The sequence below is a fragment of the Hypomesus nipponensis genome, chromosome 12 (genome assembly GCF_054491055.1).
Source record: "Hypomesus nipponensis isolate SF chromosome 12, ASM5449105v1, whole genome shotgun sequence".
Lineage (NCBI taxonomy): Eukaryota > Metazoa > Chordata > Actinopteri > Osmeriformes > Osmeridae > Hypomesus > Hypomesus nipponensis.
The window spans coordinates 10591577-10616457 of NC_140372.1; the positions used below are offsets into that span (position 1 = coordinate 10591577).

At 45.0% G+C, this 24881-nt stretch overlaps 2 protein-coding genes across 3 annotated transcripts; both read left to right on the forward strand.

Annotated features, from left to right (window-relative positions):
* Positions 1-17433: 17433 nt before the first annotated feature.
* tceanc (transcription elongation factor A N-terminal and central domain containing) lies at positions 17434-19775 on the forward strand. The gene is made up of 2 exons (XM_084668114.1): positions 17434-17665; positions 17759-19775. The coding sequence occupies exon 2, from the start codon at positions 17762-17764 to the stop codon at positions 18785-18787; it is 1026 nt and encodes a 341-aa protein (XP_084524240.1). The 5' UTR covers positions 17434-17665; positions 17759-17761; the 3' UTR covers positions 18788-19775.
* Positions 17437-24277, forward strand: LOC146261051 (ras-related protein Rab-9A-like). 2 transcript variants are annotated; one of them, XM_084668115.1, is made up of 5 exons: positions 17450-17494; positions 19803-20371; positions 20584-20644; positions 21647-21679; positions 22320-24277. In XM_084668115.1, exon 5 carries the CDS (start codon positions 22342-22344, stop codon positions 22945-22947), a length of 606 nt encoding a protein of 201 aa, XP_084524241.1. In that variant the 5' UTR covers positions 17450-17494; positions 19803-20371; positions 20584-20644; positions 21647-21679; positions 22320-22341; the 3' UTR covers positions 22948-24277. The 2 variants fall into 2 exon arrangements, 1 of the variants encoding a protein (XP_084524241.1); XR_014724765.1 differs by lacking the exons at positions 20584-20644; positions 22320-24277 and adding an exon at positions 22247-22307 and having other exon boundaries at positions 17437-17494; positions 19803-19962.
* The last annotated feature ends 604 nt before the right edge of the window (positions 24278-24881 follow it).

Here is a 24881-nt window from a genome sequence, read left to right on the forward strand (position 1 = left end):
AGTGAGGAGTCATCGATATATCGCTGCTTGGGCAGCACAGCTAAGCTCGTGGAGTTCAGGGGAGATGGACTGGGATCTGATCATGCGCTGTGTGGACAGTTGTTATCGACTCGAAGGTGTCGACTTTGAGTGAGGGGGAGAGTTTGTTGGCTCTCACATTTAACAGCTCGTGGACATTTGTTGCCCGTGTGTGTGTTTTTGAGCCGGTCTGCACGCGCGTGCATTCGCAGCATCCTTCCATTCAAACGCACGCGTGCCCGTACGCCGCGCGTGCGCTCGCGTGTTTGTTCAGGTATGCGTGAGTCACTTCGAGCGTCTGCCAGAGTCCCCGGCCCTCCCGTGTGGGGGGGGGGGGCGAGAGGTGTCGACACGGGGACGCTTTCAATGTGTGACCCCCGGGGGCATGCTGAGACTGACGTGGGGAAACGTGTGACACGCAGGAGACGAGACTCGCTCCCCTCAGCGGAGATATCTGGGCGTCCTTCTTGCCTTACCTTTGAGGAACAGATGGTCGTATTTTCAATATAAAGGGAGCTTTATCAGATTTTTTGTAGCATGATGAATCCTCTAAAAAAAAACTGCAGGTTCTCTGTTAAACATCCCAGATTAAAACAATTTTCAGAAGGAGTGTGATGCTGTTTGAATTAAATGGTTATTTCTAACCTGAGTGCATTTAAACACTGAGAGACAAAAAAAAAACGGTTTTAATAGTGACTCCTTTGTTAGAAATGGTTCTATGGCACCCAGTAGGTTTTAGAGTTTGGCTTTGTGCAGGGGGTGTGATGATGGTGAGAGTGAATGTTGTAGAACTGTGTTAATCACAAGGTGGTAAGGCCTAGGAGAGCTCCCTGTAATTACAGGCTCTCATTGTTAACTACCCCATGGTGTCAAGTCTCTTATTAGGTTATATCTTTAATGGAAGGACTATAAATATACAAGGCCTGGTACATCATCTGATGTCTTGACGTGCCCACTTTCATTCCTGCAATAAGGCTGTGTGTGTGTGTGTTAAAGTAAGTGACTTAGACTTCCTTCAACGTTTCTCACCTGGAGGGCTCCACTGTCCTTGTCTAATATGACTGACTACGAGCATGTGAGGCCATGGTGTTGACTGATGATTCAATTTAGCCAAACAGTCACCGTATTGTTTGTGTCGTGTCACAAACTGTGTATAACAAAGTTGTCTTGTGTGGCCTCATGAGCCTCGGCCTGTTTCCCTGATCAGGAGTCGCCAACATGCCTCCACCTGAGCCTGTCGTGTTCCTGCATGTGCTCTTGCTTATCCCTCAATTCAAGTAGGAAATTCCCCTGATATGAATGCAGGCTCTCATTGGCAGCCCAAACATTGCACAGTGTGGGTTATTGATCAATAATCTCCCTTTTACAATCTAACGTGCCTCTCGTTATTACATTGGCATGACGACTGTAATGTTGTTTAATTAGGCCACATAAACCTGTGTTCTCATCAATTCATCATCTTGAAGTGTAAGCTTTGGGCAGATGGTTTGTGGCATTGTGCTCTGTGCCAAAGATTTTTTTAAGACTTGGCACTGACTTTTTAATCTGCAAACTTTATGTCATATCATTGACTTCAGGGCAATCAAAAGGAATCTGTCTCGATATACTCATATAGTATAACGCGTTTCATGGGATTTGGAGACTTGAGATGTTCATACAACAAATGAGTGCTAAATGAGTTCATTGTGCAAAAAACTTTGTAGATTCTGAAACACATACACCAGACTATGTAGCCATTGGCTAATTATGAGTCATGTGTTAAGTGCCCGTTTGTCACATTCAGACTCAAAGAGAAGAGATAGGAACTCCCAGGAGTCAAAGGGCGGAATCCCTCACCCTACCTCTCTTCATGACTACACCCAGTTGGTCAGTGGGTCAGTAGGTGTGTTTCTTTGTTTTTGTGTGTTTTGTGAGGGTGAAAGGTTGTGGTGAGTGTAACACATCTGATGGCTTCTTCCTGCAACGTTTTGGACGTTTTGTTTATTATTTTTGGGATGTTTACGTGTCCCAATTTTGGGCATGAGGATAGCCCAGAGCACAGATAGAATCTGCTGGTACAACAATTACTCATACTGGGTCAAGGACAACGTGAGAAAAGTCTAAAACAACATTCTTTCAAGGTAGTGTAACCACTCCAGGAAGTTGGGCCAAAGCCATGATGCCACTGGGAAGGATCAGGTTTGAAGAATCTCAGACAAAATCAACATATATCAACATGTAAGTCATGTTTGTAGTTAATCAACCAGAAAGTGGGAAAGACTGACAGAGTCGGCTCTAGAATGTCAACCACATACATGCAGAGACATACAAACACATACTCTAGAGATATTTAATAATGGGGAAAGTTGGCGGATATTCCTCTCATTAGTGGAAAGGTCGATCTAACACCACATTGGCAAGATTCATTGAAGTTTTCAGCTGGAAACAGGGGAGGGGAGTATGTGCATGAAAAGTACGTCATTTATCGAATTCCCTACACTTATTAATTTCCTCAGGCACTAAAAGACAGTATCTAATTTTCCTCAGACACAAATTCAGTCACAAACACAACACAAACAATCAGGAGGTGGCAAGATGGATTGTCAAAAACCTAAATCGGGGGGGTTAAATGTAAATAATGACAAACACAAACTCAGGGTCTTGGTCCTATGTGTTTACACAAATATTATCCTAGGGCACCTGAGGACATGAACACACAGACACACACACACACACCTACCATTTTTTATCCACAATTTGGCAGACATCTCTGGTATTTCAACCCCATGCTCTTATGACTAAGGTGAGTGCTGTCCTTGTGACAGCACAGAGCTTTTTGGAAAGGATCCAATGAAAACAAAAACACTGCGGACCGATCTCACAGGTTTTCTGTCAGTTCATCATGGGCACAATGAGAAAGCTCCGCCCCAAAAGCTGACAGAGCATTTATCACTACAGTACACTGGTCTCAGTTTACAGCACGGACATCTTCTTCATATGCTTGCAGACCGAGGGCCATGCAAAGCGAGATCTTGTGGAGCTTCTTCATTTCGCACACAAGGACTCAATGTCCCAGCAGGCCTGCCCTGCTTGCTCTTCCTGCTTCACAGATGAATGAGGCCTTGTCTCTTGCTTCCCCGCTGTCTGAGCAGAGAATGCAGAAGATGGCGTTTCCTCTATGGACGGATCAGCTAACGGGCCAGTAACTGAATAACAGTGGGCCGACAAAAGCAACGCCTTGTTGTTGCTGTAAAGATAAGCGGTCGCAATTATCATCTCGTTTGCTGCGCGTTTGCAGCGACTCCGAGACTCCATCAGGGTGGCGCAGGGTTAAAGCCATGCCGCTCTCAAAGACACCATACCGTCAGACGAGGGGGGGAAAGGGAAGTTGCTCAGTGCATGATGCAATGGTCTCTGGTGGGTTCTCGTCTGTGAGCTGAGTGGGCGGTCACTTTAAACGGTTTCTATAGCAACAGATCAGAAGGTCCCCTCCGGATGCACAGCTGCTCTCAAGTTCAGACAGTCACCTTCAGTCCCAGACATCTGCGCATCCTGAAATGTGTAGACTGAGTCTATCTCAAAGAAGTCTAACAAGTACACGTCAAATGGGCAACCCCCGAATTTGAAGTCAACATACTGAGTGTCATGTACAGCAATGAGTGGAACTGACTTCATAATACACAACATGCCTTGCATTCATGAACTAGCTTGCAAGATTCAAAAGCAGAAAACTTCAGCCTTGACTGTAAAACAGAAATGTGCACCAAAGCCGTGGATCTGTTTGAACAAGAGCAACTGCACAAACATAGCCAACAGGTTGTATTTATGTGGGAACTTGTGCCAAGTCAGATTTAGGTCAGATAAAAACATAAAGAGGTAGTGTATCCTGGTCTAGATTACCCGTCAACCACACAGAAAACTGTAATGTCACCGAGCCCCATTAACCCTCTTCACAGCATCTATCCAGGTCAAGCTGATACCCCTATAAATAAGACTGATATTGATTAATATTTGCAGTTGTAGAAACCATAGTTTGTTGTCAGTGTTTAACTGCTTTCTGGGTGTGGGTTGTTTTCATTTTTCTATATCATACAAACCTTTCACTGTTGGTTAAAGCAAGGTCTTGTGAATATTAAGGATTCTGAGAGACTAGGCCATACTTAAAAACTGTGTAATTAAGATTAGTTTTAGTTTTTGTAATTCCTTGAAGTGTAGCAAAAAGATGTCAGTGTTTCTTCTATTCCAATCAAACACCTTGCCAGTGGAAACTGTTGCACCCCAAACGACTCACAACATTCATAAATGTTTGAACACTATCCACGTGACCTTGGTAGCTGACATCCAAAAGTTTGAAAAACATCTGCATCCTTCTCGTACACTCCCAGCAGGTTCAAAACCGAGCAACATTTTCAACGTTTTGGCGTTCCCCTTTAGGTGTCATTACTCTTGAACCCTGATCAGTTCTTCTAGTCTATGACAGGTTTAGTGGATCTGAGGTTGGAAAGTTGGCGATGGGCCTCGGTACTTCCTGTTCTCGGGTCTCTTTTAGCTTGAGAAGGCCCCATGCAGCTTCTCTCTGAAGAACAATACACACTGTTCAATGGGTTTCTGACACTGTGCTGCTGTATAAGGAAGTCTGTTTTAAGGAGCTGATTGCGCTTCCTGTTTTGTGTGACATTCTTTGGCCCACTGAAAGCCTATTCTTCTCTTTTCTCTTACATCCATGTGACATATCAAAGGTTGGACCACAGGACCACGGTCTTGTTTGGTGAGTCCAAAGAATATAGATCATACACACACCATCATGCTTTCTTTTTTAGTAGATGGTGGCTAGAAGACTACAGTCCCCAGTTTTAACATTTTCTATGTTACAAATACAGTTGGTGGTCTGGAATCTTCGTTATCCTTAAATATGCTCGATATGATTTCTGACAAGACTGTAGGATGTAGAAGGAATATGTGTATTAAGAAGCAGATTATAAAGGTGTTACAGAATAAAGAAAACAAGTATTTCCATAATAGCTATGCAATTGAGAAACTGAATTAACATGCAAATTGATTTTAAACAATACATTTCCTTGTCAGATGGATTCACAAATGTCGACTTTCTGGCGTTCATCCACAAAATGATTTCCATCAGGCATTTAATCAACCAACCAGAAAAAGAGAGCAACGGTTGCTCAGCGAGCTGGAATCCACATGCCTGAGCTGAGCCCCTCTCAGCCTTTGATGGAGAAACAGCCATTCCTTCTGTCTTTTTGTCAGTTGAGCCTCCTCCTTACAGCAGGCCTCTGGTCAGACGTGTGCCTGCATTCTCCACCCCCTGCTGGACCCAAGCCCGGCCCTACGCCCAATCTCTTCCTTTGTCTGCTGGCCTGGCACATGACCTCCCCTGGCACCTGGCACCATGGGCTGCCCTCCAAATGCCACCCCCGGCCTCTTGCTCCCTTTTTGCCCCAAATGCCCCCATTCCAAATGTAGGCATCATGCCAGACTGTCCCAAACAACAAAGTAGCCTGCTGAGGCATTGTGGGTATGGTGAGCGTTGGGGGGGGGGGGGGGGGGGGGTATGTAGGAAGTCTGCTATGGTGAGACGTTTTCTCCAATGGCTCTTTCTTGTTTGTGTGATTTGTGAGGACCAAATTAAATCAAACAGACTTGGTGGAAGTTGACTGGACTGAGTGCTACGTACAGGGGGTGTGTGCCTGCTGGTGTTCAGTGGAGTAGAGCGATACGCTAAGAGAAATGAGGAAAGGGGGGAGGGTCTGGGGGGGGGGGGGGGAATGTCAACCATCTTATGAAGACCCTTGAGCAGATAGAGAATTGTTTGGGGAAAGATCTTTGCCCAGACATGAGCAAGACAAATGATAGATGCAATCTTCATTGCAACTGAGGATGGATACATGTGTTTTCCTGGAAGGAAGATACCATACTTGTCTGTGCAGGACAGCCAGTGTAAATGTTAGGTGTTTTCGACAATGGCCAGTCAAGGCATGTTGTTGAGAGACAGCTGATACATTCAATGACTTGGTGACAAAATAGAGTCGGTCTGAATAGTGACAGTAAAATCCTGAGAATCCCTCAGCTTCCTGTGTTGACACTCCTCTGAAATGACCAGTGCACCAGCCGGGCTCACGCTTCTCATAAACGTTATTTGGCATTCAGTTCCTACGGGAAATCTGAGGGGAAATACCAAAGGATTAGCCCTGAGAGGGAGAAAGAGAGAGAGAGGAAGAGAGATATATATATACAAAGAGAGAGAAAGAGAGAGAGGGGGGGGGGGGAGAGAGAGAGGGAGAGAGAGAGAGAGAGAAAAATGGCGTCCATCCCAGCAGCCCTCTTCCGAACCCCCACCTCCTCCTGAGAGGTCAGGCTCAGGGTTACTTCCCAGAAAGGGTCCCACCCTCCACTCCTTACTATAACAAAGCTCTGCAATGCTATATTGGATCAGAACCGTTGTGTTTCCCTGTACTTAATATCCTTATACCTCTCACCCCGCGTTCACGTTTCATTATTCTTTGTGTGTGTGTGTGCCTGTGTGCGTGCGTGTGTGTGTGGGGGAGAGAAAGACCCTCAGTCAGGGAGTGCTGGACAGGGTCATTAGGAAGTCTTTCTGAAGAATGTATAGTGTATTTCCCTGTATTTCACCCTCTTGTCTTCACTGGTGCAGGGGTTAAACCTTTGGGTGGGCCAGGGTCATGGAAGATTGCTGGAAGACGTTTCACGGTTTGAGACGTGCTTTGCAGGACTGAAAGTCTGACCAGTATCTCGAAGTCAAGCACTGTCAACCTAAGTTTCCCCGCCTTGATGTTGATTTATTTATGGCAAATTTAGCTTGAAAGTCTCAGTAATGGAATGATAATTGTCTGCTTCTGCGTACCAAAAGCATTACTAGACAGAATTTTAAAAGCAGATAGGAAGTAAAATGCCTTTGTCTGGCTTTTAGTCATTTTATTGCTCTGGTGTGCTTGTGCCCTCAGTGTGTTTATGAGGAATGTCCATTTCAAGGCTGCAGCCAAAGCTATGACAGAGATCAAATTAGCTCAACCATCAAGCCAAAACAAGGCCCAATAAAACAGCAATATCCCTATCAGTGTGGAAACATCAGACACAATAACAATGGCTTCATGTTAGGTGCTGGCAGTTGTCTCTGACATTCCAATGTCCAGCAGCAGGACTATCCGGCCCCATTAAAACCCACTCCATTTGCACAGAGACGGGAAGAGCTCTGTTAAATGTGTTCACTCCCTGCCACATTAGCGTGGTATCACCATCAGAGCAGGGTTGGGTGGGGTGGCACTGATCCAGGATGATCAGGGGGGATAGGAGGATATGTGTTTGGTTAACAGGCCTAGAAGGATCGGTTGTCTTGTGGAGAAAAATATATAAATACCAGCTATACTGGCAGTCTCACATTTGGCTCGCAGTTGCAATGGTTAGTTTCCATGCATGCTCTTTAAACGGGGCCTTTTAAAACAATGATTCTGTGTCTAAAGACCAGTACAGAATATTGGTCAATCGTCCGAGTTGGTGTGCAAATCTGCACCAATGGAAATGCAAGCACGTACACCCACACATCGGGGCAGGTGATTACACACGTTCATGCCCTTACACGCCCTTGTCATCAGAGTGTGGAGTGATGCCATCTCTCGTCAAATCAGCCGTGCAGACATGCCTTGTCATTCAAGCCCCTGCGTGTCCTGAGGGTTTGGAATTTCGTAGGAAAACCTTTCTTGTTACATAACCGATGTTCTGGTTCCAAGAAACGACGAGGCTTCTACCTCCAGTACTGAGGAAGTGCCAAGAAAAGAGAGAAATAGGGTCAGAGGAAAGCCATCTTCGTGGGTACTATACTGTCAGTCGAAACGTTGTGTTTTGGTCGTGGCGGTCACAAGGTTTCAAACTCTGTTTTGCTGTCAAGGGACGTCCTGAATCCCAAGCCAAATCTGAATTATATGCTGCATTGCTGCTGTTGACACAATGCAAACAGAGGGTGAATAGAATGGTAGCTACGGAACATGGTTAATTCCCTGCACACACCTTTAAAAACTTTCATTCACCTCAGTGACATGAGACCGAATATAATGCACTTCCCCATTCAATCAGTCATCGGAAAAGGGAAACATCTCCGGTCATCTGAGTTTGTGAAGCTGTTACAGGGGAGAGCAGAGCTAACTATAAATAATAAAGTACATTAGATGTTTTTTAAAAACAGGAGGCCATCAGGAGTTTTGCCTCAACACCCAACAAGGTGATGGTGCTTTTTGTGTTTCCAGAGTAATACCAGTGGAGTGGTTCAAAGTGTGGTTTATTTTACAATACATTTCCTAACGATAACAGTTTGTCAGGTGATTCCCACAGTAGAAAATAACAGGGAAGTACCGGCGCATGCGGATATCAAAACTTGTGAGGCACATCCTCTGAAACGTTGAAACAATGTGTTCCGGAAAACAATGGACACGTATATATCGCATCACTTCTGAAAATATATCCCAAAACAGAGATATGAACACATTTCCAACGTGAAGTGAACAGTGAACAGATTGCATGGCTGAATTAGAATTCGATTCCGTTTATCAACGCAGTGTTGTCATGGAAATCAGGCAGACTCAGCCAAAAGACAACAGATGGCTGGAGAAATCAATGGCATCCGTTCAAGGTGCTCGTTTGCTTACACTTCTTACAACAGAGCCCCCTTAGTATGAGGCTACACAGATTATTCCACGTGTGTATGTGTGTGTGTCAGTTTATGTGTGCGAGAGAACTTGAGAAAGACAGAGAGAGAGAGAGCGAGGGAGAGAGAGGGAGAGAAAGATAGAACCAGTACTTGTGCATGCCTGTCTTTATGGGCCAGTTCGAGGCTGTAATCTTACTCTCTTTGCACCGACAAGCAGAAAAATGCCAGTGACGTAGAAAACAGGGTGTGACTGCTCCCACTACGATCCAGCTCAGCAGACCCCTTGAGCGAGCTGGACCGAGGAGCTAACCCTCGGCAAGGGTACGAACAGGACGAGAAACATCCACATGCATCCGCATGCCTGAAAACCTTAAAGTACGTGTTTACATATGGATGGAAGAGTCACTGAGATCACGAAGAGGTCAGCTGCTGTTGGGTTGCGGTCTGGATAAACCCAAGGGCTCTTAGAGTGACTTATACACCCCCCACCCCTCCGACCCCCACGTAGTCAGTCACTGAGTGGTTTTTCTCCTGCCTGAGGACCTGACCCTCAGTTGCCACACCTCCAAGGGTCAAAGGTCATAGAATTTGGTGAAACACACTATTCTGTCCCAGCTTGCACTTTAGTGATCCGCTAAGCTGCTGGAGAAGCCTGTTACAGTGCCCCTAGAGGATTGGTTATGTAGCGCTTCCAAAGTCCATACTTTAAGCAGATACCGAAGGGCAATTTGTAATGTCTACGCTTCCTAAACGTGCCCATACTTGATGCGCTTGATCATTCTGTGAAGTTCGCATACAGGATCCGTCACCTACAAACGGAGCATGAATGAAATATCCAGCACCGTGATATTTCCCACAATCCACACACACACAGTACATCTACAGAAATCCTTTTGCTCTGGACCGGCGTCCTGGCCTGTGGTTACGCAATCCCACCTCGTCTCGTTAGTCCTGGGCTCCAGCGGAACGGCACATTCCCCTGCGTGTCCGTCTGGACCCACACCAGCCCTAATTACAAACATTCCTCCCAGTCTCCAGGACCCCCCTCAACCCGGGCTATAACTCAGCACTCCCCCTGACGTCAGCCCGCCTTGTTGTGGTGGCGGAGGAGGGACCTACTGCAACAGGTCCGGTTGAAGTGACGTCACGGGACAGGGCTAACTGGGGAGCTTGGCGTGGTGCGCACACGCATGCTGTTGTAATGCCTTACAGCCTGCTTCTGCCGAACCCCGAGAGGAGACACAGCCGTGGTTCACGGACATGCTAACAGAGATCAATATGCTAGCGGAGGTGGTGAACGCTTTGCATCACATAGAGGAGTCCCTCCCCCTTGGTCGCTGGAAGTTGTGCAATTTCTCTCAGTGTAAACTGAAGTGGATGGCTTGGATGGCTGTCGGATTAGTCAGAGGTCCGTGTGCTCCTACTTGCGTAGGCTGCACAAATACACTCCTTTTTGGGCTCCCCTACACTTTTTGTGTGCTCCTTTTGCACTGTTCATTTCTACCTCTCTCGCCCTTCGTATTAGCATACCCGTGGCGGGAAAGGAAAGCATGCCATTGTTTGATTGGGGGCCAGAAAAATGCGGGTGGATAGCAGCCGACCAATAAGGGGCCCCCTGTGGAGTCAGCTGCCGTGCCATTTCAGTGAACTGTGGGCATTTCTGCTCATTAGTAGTCTGTGTGTGGTGTGTGTGTGGTGTTTGTGTGGTGTGTGTGTGTGTACACACGTCTGCATGTTTGTGTGTGTTTGAGTGATGGGATGTTCAGAGAAACTGAATGAATAACTACAGAAAATGTGACAGCTCAACACGTGTAGACAACATTGAAGACAACAAACTGCCTTTCTCACAGACTGTGCATTCATAAAGGGTGAATTGTTGTCAACGCTCTTTTAGTGTTCTTTCAACACTTTAAAATGTCATCTGAGGTCACTCGTTTCTTCTGTTGTTTCCTTTGGAGGCGTAAATCTGGGCTGTTTCCTCGGCAAGGCCTCTCTGTGTTTTCGCGCCCTCCCTCTTTGTCTCTTTTTCTGTTTATCCCTTGCACTCGTGTGTGTAAGCAAACTGCCATATTAGGATGTGAAAGACCATGCCCTTTTTTTCCAGTACAGGATTTGTTTTAGTTCAGCTCTTATCACCAATGCTTGGGATGATAACAGACCTGGCAAATTTGGTCCAGGGGCCAGAACTGTTCGTTCAAGCGAGGGGAAAAGATTAAAGGAAAAAAAAAGAAGGAAAGGTTAAAGGAAAAAAGGGAAAGTTGTGTTGAGAGAACAGGTCAGAGTGGACAGTGGAGGTGAAGTATTATAGTTGGATGAAAGTCCTGAAAAATGTTATGTTTGCTTTCACGCTTATGGCAGAGACAGTGGGTAAATGGTCTCAGCACTGACGTCATCAATAAGGAATGTGGACTGTGTGGTCCCCTGGAAAACAATCAGATCACCTGTCTGTTTCATGGAACTAGTGCTCAAGTCAGACCTGAGCTGACCTGAGTCAACACTGGACTAATCTCAATTTCTAGGTTATGGCTACACTCTTTTGGTACAAACAACACTTGATTTATTTTTCAGAGGAATGTGGAATGTGAAACAGAGTTACAGAGAGAGAAGGGAGCTTCCTGCAATGATCTACAACGAGCAGTAGCCTATTAGGTTTAAGATAAAACAGAGATGAACTCTAACCTGGGCTACCATATAGGCATGGACTATTAGACTTACCAGAAACCAAGACATACAGACTTCCCCAAAACAAGACATAATTGATAACATTCTGTTAACATTTACGATGACATCGTGATGATCAGAAGATTCACTATCTCTGATTCTGAAATACTCTGAAGGACGTTTCGAATCTAGTTCAACCAATTTGAAGGTCTTGTCGCAGCTAGCATGTGAAGAAGGAAAAAAGCAAGAGGTGAAGAGAAGGACACATGAAAGACAGGAAGAAAAGGAGGAAGAGGAGAACCGAGAGCATGCAAGCAAGGCTTACTTCTGCGTTTGCTGCCTTGTCAATTGGGAAGTGGAAGAACTGACTTCCGGTCACAGGCCCCCCTACCCAGAAACCACTGCTGTTCCTTGGATAGGAGAAACATATTACGTAGGCTGACTATAATACTGTAGATAGATAGTGTGTAGTTCAGCTGTTTAGCTGACATGTAATCAACACACAAACGTCCCCTCAGACTAGCTAGGAAACAGCCGATTCAGAGAAGTGTCTCTTGTGCAGCTTGTCCACGATGCAGTTCTGTCACACAGTCTGCTGCGGGGATCTGGCGCAGCACTCTGTCAGACTTTGGGTTTTGCACACAGTTAGCGTGTGTGTGTGCTTGCGTCAGTGTGTGTGCACACGTGTGTGTGTGTGTAACCTCATCAGAGCAGCCGGTGTTCTGCCAGTCTACTGCTCCGAGTGCAGAGGTCAGCCGCCTTTCTTTGAGTGTGCGGCAGCCTCAGTCCCATGCAGCCTAATTGTAGCGTTACGACATTAAATGAATGATTGTTCTCTTAATGAAGCGAGCAGACATGCTAGTATTTTGCTCTACGCCGGACAGGCAGCAGGCAGTACAGGGTTGATGCAGGTAATGCTGCTGACTACATTCATCTTTGTTTGATGAAAACCTGATGTGGAATTTTGGCCCTTTTGTCCTTCCTCCCTTTCTCCCCCACGTGTCAAATATGGACACGAGCTGAAAGATGATGCTTTTGGCTTCTGTTATTAAACTAACTGAGGCTCTCTTTCTCTCTCTCTCTCTCTCTCTCTCTCTCTCTCTCTCTCTCTCTCTCTCTCTCTCTCTCTCTCTTTCTCTATCTCTATCTCTTTCTCTATCTCTATCTCTTTATCTCTGTCTATTGTTTTTATTCTCGCTGTCTTTCACATGCTGTACTTTGCACCTTTATGACCCGCGTGTCTTACAATGAAATCAATGACATCACCCCCTCCCCAGCTTTTTCACGTTCACTATTATATAACCTAGTGAAGCTGTGCCAGGGAGATAGTGAACAATTTCACCTCAGAGAGAAAATAGTACCTCCCTTTTCCCCCTTTTTAGCTCTGAAACACAGCTGTTGGCTTTCAATGGCTGTCAGTTTGTAAGTCAACTACATCAACAAGAAACAGGCACTCAGTACTTTTGGCAGAAGTACTGTTTACTTCATTGCAACCCCATTTTGAAACAAAGCCTAAATATGGAGATTTGAAAGCGGTAGGAGTTGGGAATTGGTTGACAATGGTTGGCACAATAATAAATGTCATGAATTGTTTGTTTCTCTGTCATGTCTTGCAATCAAGGTACATACAGAAACAAATTTAAAGTCTTTGTGCAGTTCATCTCCTTGAATGACAGGAGATGCATGAGTCTCTACTTCCTCTAAAGACGAGACATCTTAAACTGAACCCTTGATTCCTCGCCTTATGGTCACAGTTCCCCTTTTGGGATGAGATCAGACAGTGTGCTCAGCTTTAACAAGGGAAGTTATTGTTCAATGGAGATTGACAGGAGATACAGTGTTGAAAAATGTTTGCTATATGTTTGCCATACACATGTGTTTACAACATGTATACATACACAGAGTGGTGAGAATGTCTGGGCATCAAGTCAGAGGTGAAGTGCTTCCTGAGGGCCAGGATATCAGAGCCAGGAGAAGGCCCCTTCTCCTGCCCCCCTTTCAGGCACCAGACACCACCTCCTCCTGCCCCCCTTTCAGGCACCAGACACCACCTCCTCCTGGCCCCCTTCCAGGCACCAGACACCACCTCCTCCTGGCCCCCTTCCAGGCACCAGACACGAGTGTTTGTTTTGATGTCCTGAGTTGTCATAAGCCCTAAGGTCTGGTGCTCGTCCTCATCTTTGTTTGGGTGGACAGGGGTGTGGTGCGTGTGTCTGTCTGTGTGTGTGTAGTGGGTAGGAAGCACTCAAGGGTAAGAGAGGGAGATGGGGCCCACGCTATTCTCTGTTGTGCCTTTACCACATGAACAAACAGGAATGTGGCCATGAGCGTTGGAACAGTGTCCAGACTGGTGTGTGTGTGTGACCATCACAGATGCATCCATGCATAGTGCTTGAAACCCATCCTTGACAATTTCTTACCTTCTGTCTCTAATTTCACCATGTTAGTCCAAACACAGTTGACCTCTCTTTCCTCTTTTGCCAAAGTGTGTGCACTTACTTTCTTATTAATGTTGCTGTTTTTATTGCTGCTGCTGCTGCTTTTTATGTCCGGTGCCTATTGCTGTTGCTGTTTTGGGTCTTTATGGTTTCCCCAGTATTTCTAACCTTCAGGGATTTTTTCTGTGTATTTTTATACTTACTATGTGGCTTTAGCCTTGTCATAAGCATTTCATTGCCCGGAATGACCTGTGTTACACTGTGTAAATGACAAACACAACTCTGTGACAGTTTGACTTTGACTGTGCAGTCTGTGAACCAGCTGAATCTCTAAGGGCCTTTGCCTTTCCTGCATCATCTGACTATGGAAGGGGAGGAGGGGTGCTGGGGTGGGAGGACCTACAAGGAGCCAAGGAATTCACAGAGTTGGGAAATCTGGAGGGGAGGACTGGGGGAGGGGAGATGGAGGAGGGGGAGACGAGGAGGAGCAGAATGGAGAGGAAATAGGAGGAGGAGGAGGGAGAGGAGGAGGGGGGTATTAGAGAAACGTCCTCCACACGCCTCAGGCCCATGAATCTTCGCTGTGGGATATCTGGTATTCATGCTCAATCACCCAACGGAAATTACCAGAGGGGAGGCACAGTCCAAAAATGAGAACAGTCCAGCACATCTTGTCTCTGTTCTCTGCTTCAGAGACAGAGAGAGTTACTTGTGGGTTTGATGGGAGTTTTGTAGAGACAGATACTGAATTGCTGGGATGTTTAGCATTCTTTATTATGCGGTGGGGTCCAGGCAATAGTATAAACTTCTGGTGGCCTTCACTGGACCAGATTGTGTTGTACCCAGATTCTAGTTGTGTGTTTAAAGAGTGGTCACATACATTCAGTGGGTGTGAACGGAAAAAAAAACAAAGCACTTCTGTCTGGATTCTTATCATGCTTTTTGTTATCTATCACATGGTACACCCAGTCATTTACAAAGTAGATGTTTAACTGCATGAGGCACTTCCATCTTGCAATTAGCTACAAGTTCAGTTAGAGTTTCGGTTCTGTCCTGGTTAGCAGAAGTGGATGTGAGGGGGTGTATTATAATGAGTTAGGACGGTGAGAATGACAGTGAGCAGGGGGACATACTTTCATGTAGACTTTAGAGGACAGTAGCAAATGGACAAGGTACGGTTAAAGTTCCGTAGATTTGAATATAGGTTACACATAAACCCAGTATGAACCACACATAGTTGATATGTCGCTCATACCCAAATAACTATGAACTGGACAGGCGTGTAGATTTGCCAATTTAGGGCATTAAAAACTGTAGAGCCAGATGCATTATGGGAGGATGTGGATGTTTGTAACTACAACCTTCCCAGGAGGCCTAGCATGTGTCCAATGGGAGTTTGTGGGAAAACAATGAAATGAATCAGTGTGAAGCGTGGTCAAATCCTACAGTAGACATCTGCTATACCGACAGCAGCTGAGAACAGAGTTGTCCTTCCCAGCAAAGCGAGGTCTAAGCCCATACAAGCAGAATAGGTCAAAATAGATCTGGAAATCAATTAGTGATGCGCAGTACTTAAAATCCTGTCTGATGCCCAGCACTCTCCAAATGCATTAGACAGAGGAATGCCCCTTCTGTGGAACATATGACATGATATGTCTGTTTTCAGCTCTTTGTACTTAACAATAACAATATTTTCTCAGTGCTACCCCAGCCTTCTTGTCTGCAGACGTAACAGTACATGGTTTGGCAAGCCTGCATGTTTATGGGTTCCACGTTTCCTTACTAAATGACATTGCAGTCACAGATTCCTCAGTTGATGATGGTGATCCCCCGCCCCATTCCCCCTGTAGTTGTATGTTTACTTTTCAAGGTCACCGTGGGTGTGTGTGCGAGGGGTAGTCCCCCCCCATCCCCTCATGCCCACAGAGCTATTCTTCAGTTCTCTGCCTACCCGGAGGGCACAGTGCTGCACACAACTGACTCTGCGATGACTCTGCATGTCTTAGTTATGCACGTCACAATACACACACTGGCAGTCTGCCAATTTTGTCAGCAAACTAGTGTCTTTGCCCTGCATGGTGGTTTCGTGATCTATTGAATACAACAATGGCATCTCCAGGGAAATGAAGATAAACTGACATTGGATGCCGTATGCATTCACTGTCACTGTCTCTTGGCATTACACTTCTCATATCTCATGACATGAACTGAATGCCAGAACATCAAACTAATAGGTGTCTTTTGATTTTTTTTTTTTTAAGCTGCAAGGCTTCTTGAAACAAGCCTGGACTATGAAATTGGCCATCCCATTGTTTATCAAGGCTGTGCTCACCGCCTGTGTTTGGACTGTGTCGTGGCGGGTGCAGACAATACGAGTCACTGGAGCAAAGGGATGCTTGGGACTTACCAGTGTCTGAATCTTATCACTTTAACAAAGTCCACACCCACGGAGGCTGTGTCAGGTACACACTCCTTCAGGCAGGATTTTGTGTACCTGTGTGTGTGTATGTGTGTGTGTTTATGTGTGTGTGTACATGTGTGTGTGTGTGTGTGTGTGTACATGTGTGTTGTGCGGTGGAGACAAAGCAGGATGTGATACAGCTTGACTTCCTCCTGGCTATGAAATGTTTTCACAAAAGGGCCAAGAAGGCCCTCTTGTGGCTAAGAAACCTTAAAGCTATGTATTTTCTTGTCTCTGGTAAAATTCCATTCAGATTTACAATGTTTATGTCTAATGGCTTAACTTCTTGACTGCTGCAAGAGACCAAGCCATGGATTTATTTAGGATCAAATCCATATAATACCTGTGTTTAATAGAGGTCAGTTTAATTTAGCAACACATTGATTATTCAGTTTTCGAACTCTATTTTACAGATCCCCACATTGTCAAGCTGTCTGCAGCCCCACCTTTTATTAGAGTTTCAGAATTTCTAAATACACACACACAAATCACCAGTATGTGGTAAGCAACTATGTCCAAGCTTCACAGTACACTCAATTGCACAATCCTTGTGTGGTTTCACAAATATTTACCCAACATGCCAATCACCCAATTACATCACACACTACAAACACTAAAGAATTTACAGACCTGTCTTACCTTGCCTGAAACCACTTCTGTAGTGGTTATTTGGGTTGCTCCTTAGAACCCATAGTCTGCCTTGTTTTAGTAGCATGCTACAGCAAGCCCTACTATGCAGGCTCACAAATCATTCTGGCTACAAGTCACATGTTTTAATTCCTTAATAATTAATAATAACATGTGGACCTGATCTCCTCTTGAAATTATAATAGTTTGCCTGTTTCTGGGCATAGTTCAGAATCATGAATCCCCAAGACCAGTATCTGCTTGGTCCTGTAGGCTATCTTGGAAACATTTGTATCCATATATCCATTATCCCATCACATGCAACATTTGCACACGACAGCACCACGTTTAATTACATGTCCCTGGGGGACAACGTAATCATGTAATAATTGGCATTTGTGGTTCTTCGAACAGTAGGCCTACATTATCTAAGTATACACACCAATGTGCCAGCGTACCTTGTGTCAATGCAAGGTTGAAAATAATTTATCGCATTCTGCTTCTAACTTAAACCCGACTTGGTTGTCAGAATTGGTCCGACAACACCATCTAGTGGATTTAAATAGCTGGGGGAAAGAAACATGGCTGCCGACCTGCAAAAGCGACAGTAAGCAAACTCGAGATTTAAAATAGGTATGATATTGTCGAAAGGCCAACTTTGAAATACACGATGAGAATTATGTAATGAAATTGCAAGAATACCGTTTAATTAAATGTATTAGGTACTCGAACATGCCATAAACCACGTATTCTTGCATACGGTGTGATTTGCATAGGGGCCTAAACAAAACCCAAGACGTCAACGTATGTATTCATTTAGCAGACGCTTTTATCCAAATGTAATATTAATGATAAGCCTATTACTGTTGAATTATTAGTAATATTTCTCCATGACAGACCATGGATCTTCAAGATTATGCTGTACACATAGAAAAATCCAACAAGGAAGGGAAGTATGTAGACACCGTCTCTTTGCTGACCAGTCTTGATATTGCATGCGTCACTGAGAAACATCTGCAAGAAACCGACATAGTCAGGGTCCTTTATAGGGTCCTCAAGAACTGCCCACAACTTCCAGTCAAAATGAAAGTCAGGCACTTGTTATCAAAATGGAAGAAGCTGTACAGTCACTCAGACCACAGAAAAAGAGGTGAGAAATCCACTGATGATGAGAAAAAAGAGGCAAATCTTCCTTTTAACAGGGTTGAGCAAGGTGATTCCCAAACTGGACCACAACCCGACAGCACACTTGTGAAAGGGACTAAGGCTATCAGAGAAGAGAAGACACCTTTGCGGGCAGATAGGCCTTCAACTTCTGACTGCCTCGCAACAAACTCTAGACATCAAGAAGCCACCCTTACTACCTGTAACGAGTCATTGGTCCTGAGGCCCAAGTGTGTCCAGCTGCTCCTAAGTGCCCTCAACCCAGAGGGCTCTGCCGGCCTAGAGACAACAGCAGCAACGGCATCACTCGCCGAGGACATTGAACAGCACATTTACAATCTCCACAGTGCAAACCCGGCCAAATACAAGACCTGCGTCAGGAGCAAGGTGGCCAACCTGAGGAACCCGAAGAACGGACACCTCCGAGAGGGTCTTCTGAGCGGCAGCCTGGCTCCAGAGGCCTTCTCCCGGATGTCCGTGCAGGAGATGGCCAGCGTGGAGCTCCAGCGGCTGAGGGAGGAGTACTCGTCCCAGGGGGTGAGTGAGAGGCAGCTCCCCCGGGGCTTGGAGGGGACACCCACCCAGAAGATACGCTGCAGGAGATGTGACGGCTCAGACTGTAAAGTCACCCAGGTGTCCAGGGGGACGTTGTTCCTGCCTGGCTGGGTGCGCAGTGGTAACCCGGGTGAGGACGCCATGACCTTTGTGACCTGTAGTGGGTGTGGGGAACAGTGGTACCACAGTGGCTGGGTGTGCCTGTGACCAACATCACCAACCCTCTGCGGTTTGTTTTATTTATGTTGATGTCGACACAATGGAGCCTGTGTGTTTGTTTGTTTTTTTAAACACTGACAAAAAAATACTGTTGCCCAATCTTTATGACATTATTGATACATTAAAATATATATTTCCTGTACTGCCTCCTTGGCTTTTACTTCCTATCATTGTGAGGACTCTCATCTAGCCATCCTGTGGACCAAGCATGTGACCCAGTGAGCATGTGACTATGTAATCTGGCCCCCGGACACTGGTGTGAGGGCCATACTCCCATGGTCCTTCACGCCCTGCCTCCCCAGCATGGTCTAATGACACATCACTATGGCATGCAGGGAAGTATTCAAGAGAGATCAATACTGAAATGATCACAGGCTGGGCAAGGACCAAGTCAGTATTTGAACCATATAGACTGTACTGTTTAAGTCCTATGAGAAGTGATCATTAATGTGGTGTCTTACAAATAGCCAGACAATAGCCATATTCTGTCTTTCAATCAGCGAAATTGTTTAAACTTTAAGGGACTAACTGGCTGTAGACTTCCCCACAGTTCATTTTTGTGTCATTGTGTTTTGTTATTATGTAAAAAACTACTTATTGGGATTTGATGTTTGATATGTTTTCACTTGATGCCTTTTTTTTAGGTTGTATAGCCTTTTTTCATTACGGCAGGAGGACTGCCAACGGAAACTAGCCTTTTGGCTACAATTGGGTGCATTTACATTTTAATGTTCATGAATTTACACTGTCCCTCTTGATCAAATACATTGAATTGTAGTATAATATTATAGAAAATACTGATATGCAGTGGTTGGTCTCAATAAATACAGTCTCTGCTCACACATATACGTACGTTTCAAATAAAAATAATAATTACTCATGTCCATCAATTTCTTCATATTGTACAAATAATAAAGGTTGTTCAGGGAAGATTCTTCAGAAGATCCTCCTATAATAAATCATTTTACATATTTGTTATTCTATCCCGGTTTTGATTTGACAGCTCATCTCGCGATCTGTGGGCGTGACAACCAGTGGTACAAGACAGATCGGGCCAGTTCAGTGCCAGTGTTGCGCCATGTCACAGGGCAAGTTTGACTCGGCGACCCCATAGACTGCAATGGAATCGTTCAGCGTCGCAGAAGTACAAGTTAAACGATAAGGTACAGTTTGCTTTGTTGAATGACTACATATTTATGTATATATATCAACCTGTAAAGTAGGCAAAACGAATACGAATGCAATTCGTTAACCATCAGGTATTTAGCTAGCTGTGTAGCTAGTGCTAGCTAATAGCATCATACGAGATGATGATGTTTAGCCGCGTGATATGTTCTGTGACGAAGTATTTGTGTTTTTTTCTAAATCTTTCCAACCACAGCGTTGTCTAACCCACTTAGCTATAAATATATCCATGTCGTTAAGGCGAGGTAGTCAACTGAGCGGCATAACCTAGCTTCCTTGTACTGACACTGTACAGGTGATTCTCAACAAGACAAACGTAGTTACCTGCTTCGTTCTAGATTGCTAAAGGTCTGGTCGCAAGGAGATAAGCGCCAATAGTACAACAAGGTGTGCCAAAGCTACCGTAAAACACCTGGACGATGTCCAAGCTTTTTCATAATATAGATTGAGCCAGCATTGGTCTTTATACCTGGTTCATCTTGTACTTATCTATTATAAAAAGATGGGCATTAGGTAGGGACCATAGTCACAGTTTCTAAACCGTATTGAAGGCTTATTATGGAAACAGTGTATCATGTTAAACACATTCCTGCTGACAGGACAGTCATATTTCAGTATCAACCTCAAGAGGCCACTTCCCCTTTAAGGCTATGATACCCGGTGAGTGCTGGCTGATGAGAGCACATGACTTTTGTGTGTGTCTGTGTGTGTGTCTGTGTGTGTGTGTCTGTGTGTGTGTGTCTGTGTGTGTGTCTGTGTGTGTGTCTGTGTGTGTGTCTGTGTGTGTGTCTGTGTGTGGGAGAGATAACGTTTGTAGTTTTCAGAGTGAGTGATCTACAAATTCTCCATTACAGAATGCCTCAGTACACACAGTTAAGAGGACTGAAGCATAGCTAATTGCAGTCTTTGAAAAGAGACTGCTGCAAAAATAATTTAACCAACAAGACAGTCATTTTTCTTCTTTGACCGAGATGGCCAGTTGCTGAATAACCCTGTTTCGAATCTTATTGCATTATTGTAAGGAGAAAGGGCAAAGATAAAATAGCATAACATATTTAGCTTTGAATAGACCCACTGAATGTACTAGAGATACGCAGGATAGGCTACATCATGGAATTTGAATTATAGTCTTGGGTAAAGCCAGTATCACACTACATAGGAACTAGGAACATAGGAACTAGGCTAACACTATCACAATGTAATCAACTTTCTGGTCAGTATATGCCAGCCAGATGACTCAAAGGTAAGTTGACAATGTGATTTGTGAAGGCATTGCGAAAGGCAGATAAGATTGCCTCAAGTTTGTTATTCCTTAGACTAAATGGTGTGTCTTGGCTATTCTTCTCACTCACACTTTTAACAGTAGCTGGGAACCAGACTGGAAATCAAGGTTGCAGCCATCTTATCTGCGGCCGAAACGCAGAACTGTGTAAATGTGTTAGTGTGTTACGGGATTACTAGAGCCCTGGCTCTTGCAAACTTCAATCCTCTTTTGTAAACAACAGGAATTTTAATACCCTATCAGACCATTTCCTATAATAGGGTTGGAATCAACCAGGTTCATTCAAAGTTACGGAGCTTTGGAGAACCACATGATGAAAAGCTCTAGAATAGACACATAATGCCCTTGAACTAACACTGTGGTATTTCTCTTTTATGCAGGTGCTGAATAATGATTTTCCTTGTAAAATAACGGTAAGGGAATTGCATGTAATGATTGTGAAGATTTTGGGGTTGGGTATGCTTGGCATTATAGCAGTAATCATGGCCAAATCCTTAGCAAGGACTGACCTCAATGCAACGTATTGTAGTGCACAGTACCACAAGTTATTCTTTGCTTGCTGTACGTGAACTATTGCTGTGAATGTGTGAGTAAGCTATAACGGTCTATAACTCGGATGTCATAAATGAGGTGACGGCATGAGGGTAGAGGTTTCCCCTCATGTGATCCTCAGAGATGTGTCATGTGGCTACCAGTCATGTGACCCGTGGCCCATGTGATGGACATACAAATGCAGTCGTACTGCTTTTTCTCATCACTAGCTACTGATCTGATCCATTAGTATAATTAACTGGACACACAACCTAATAAGGTAATTGATTTATGCAAACACTGCATTGGATTGTATTCAAATCATGGATTGCTTTCACGTTCCCCTAACATCATGTTTTTGCCCGATATACACAGCAGTTGAAGAGTAGGCTAACCCCAAATCCTGAAGTTCTACGATCATCCAATTGCTTCTGTTTCCTGGTTCTCAGGTAGACAAACTTGCCAGACTCATCTCAGTTCCCCCGCTCCCCCCCCCCCCCCCCCCCCCCCTTCACCGTCCAGCCCCCCCAGCTCAGCCCCCGGCATGACATCCAAATCCTCCCTGCTGAAGGTGATCCTGTTGGGGGACGGCGGCGTGGGCAAGTCGTCCCTCATGAACCGCTACGTCACCAACAAGTTCGACACGCACCTGTTCCACACCATCGGCGTGGAGTTCCTCAACAAGGAGCTGGAGGTGGACGGGCGCACGGTGACGCTGCAGATCTGGGACACGGCGGGGCAGGAGCGCTTCCGCAGCCTGCGCACGCCCTTCTACCGCGGCTCCGACTGCTGCCTGCTCACCTTCAGCGTGGACGACAGCCAGAGCTTCCTCAACCTGGCCAACTGGAAGAAGGAGTTTGCCTACTACGCCGACGTCAAGGACCCGGACGCGTTCCCCTTCGTGGTGCTGGGCAACAAGCTGGACGTGCCCGAGAGGCAGGTGGCGGGCGAGGACGTGCGCCAGTGGTGCCAGGAGAACGGCGGCCACCCGTACTTTGAGACGAGCGCCAAGGACGCCGTCAACGTGACGGCGGCCTTCGAGGAGGCGGTGCGCCGCGTGCTGGCGTCGGAGGACAGGGCGGAGCACCTCATCCCCACGGATACGGTGGACTTGCACCGGAGGCCGCGCTCCGGCGCCTCCTGCTGTTGAGTGGGGGGACGAGGACTGTTGCCAGCCAGCTTGAAGTGGACTGGGCAGCTGGAACGCTCTGAACCTGGCCTGGAGAAGATCCTACTCCCGCGCATGGCCACATCACTCACACACACAGTCACTCACACACTCTCCCGGACACCCACATATCAAGGCGTCTCTCACACGAGCACACTCGTAAGCAGTCGGAGCTGCTGGTTGGTGTGTCGCAAGCTCCGAATTTCGAAGATTGTGTTCTTCTCTTGTGACTGATCCATGTTTTCACTGTGACATGTCAATACGTTCATCTTCACAAGGGGAAACCTGCAGATCACAGTTGTGTAGTTCACTAACTTTTCATGAAAGATGGAAAGTTGTCCTTCTAAGCTCACAATTAGTTTTACTGGTATTTATCAGTGACTACTATGATGGAAATGGCGAAATGGCGCCTATATCATCTTGTCTCAACAGAAGCACTGCTGTTCAAATCAAATAATGAAGTAACTGTACTAAGTAACAACTTAATGTCTGTCTGTCTTTTTCTTTTTGTTATTATTCTTAGTCACTTTCTAGCCACTTTCTACTCAACAGGATGAATACAGTCCAATGTCTTAGTTATGTTTGTTGATTTATCAAGTAAACCTTTTTATATAACGTCAACGTGAAGCTGTTCCTTTTTTCCTGCTGACCTGGATGTGGTTCAAACCATTTCCTGTGTTGTAGCCAATGATATCAGCCCTTTAACTCAATCATTTGGATAGCCCTGGATCACCTGTAGCCTGATTCTCATTCTCTTCTATCTTACTGTACTCTACTGATGCACGACAATGGGCCAAGCATTGAGAAATTGCTTGTGTACATTTGAAGTGTTTCATTTTGCTTTCAAGACTCGGAACACTCAGACTGTGATCAGATGGACTTTTGTCTACTAGTTTTGGGATAGCCACTATATTCATAATCCATAAATTTTATGAAGTGTAGCCTAATTTCATCTAATTTTCAGATCAACAGCCAAAAGCAGACGTATGACACTAAGCTGGGTGTTTCAGATGGGTTTCATGTTGATGTTTCAGCCACCTTTAACAGTCACTATGCAAACTAGCACGTGCGCTTCTCAGGTTCACAGCCCATATTCCCATTGATCAGACTGGATAGATGGACTTCAAACTGTCAAGCCATTGCGTTTTAGAATCCTGTATAGGCCTACATGGTATGTAAATACTACATGCCATTCTTGTGTGTCTAAAATCCTATCATCTACTTATGTTTTGCATTAAAACATGGAACTATGAAACACTCAAATAAGCTGTTCGGGTTTTTGTGTTGAAATAAAGTTGGTAATTTAAGAAGATGGGAGCTTTTCATTTGTCCAGTCTGTAATAGCCAACATGTATTTCAGGTGTTGAAACGAAGCGAAGAAATGAAGCGACGTACAACTTGATTGTGAAGTGAAAAATACTAATCATGCCCACCAGATGGACTCCTCAGTCCATAATTAAGGTGACTGAACAATGTACTGTGGGTTTTCCTGACTGACAGATCTAGTATTTTCAATGAGGCTGTGAATACTCTTACCAGAACAGAGACACAAGTTGATGTAAAATGTAATGGCAACATTGTTTATGGCAGGTAAACACTGTGAGGTGTTAGGTCAATTTCTCAATGGCTCCAATGGGCTGACATGATCTATATATCACATTATGCAACATACTTGCTGGACAGAAGAGTCAGAGTGAGCCAGTATCACGATAATAAAAAATATCGGTTTTTACTAGAGAAGGTTACAAAAATCATCACTAAATAGGAGTCATTTTACTATTTTAAACTTAAAAAAACAAACAATAATTCAACAACTACAGGGACTACAATGCCATCAAAGTACAATGGATTTCTTTAGAAAAGAGAGTGGGTGGGGCAAACACTGCCTACCATAGTTGTCAGTACAATTGACTACA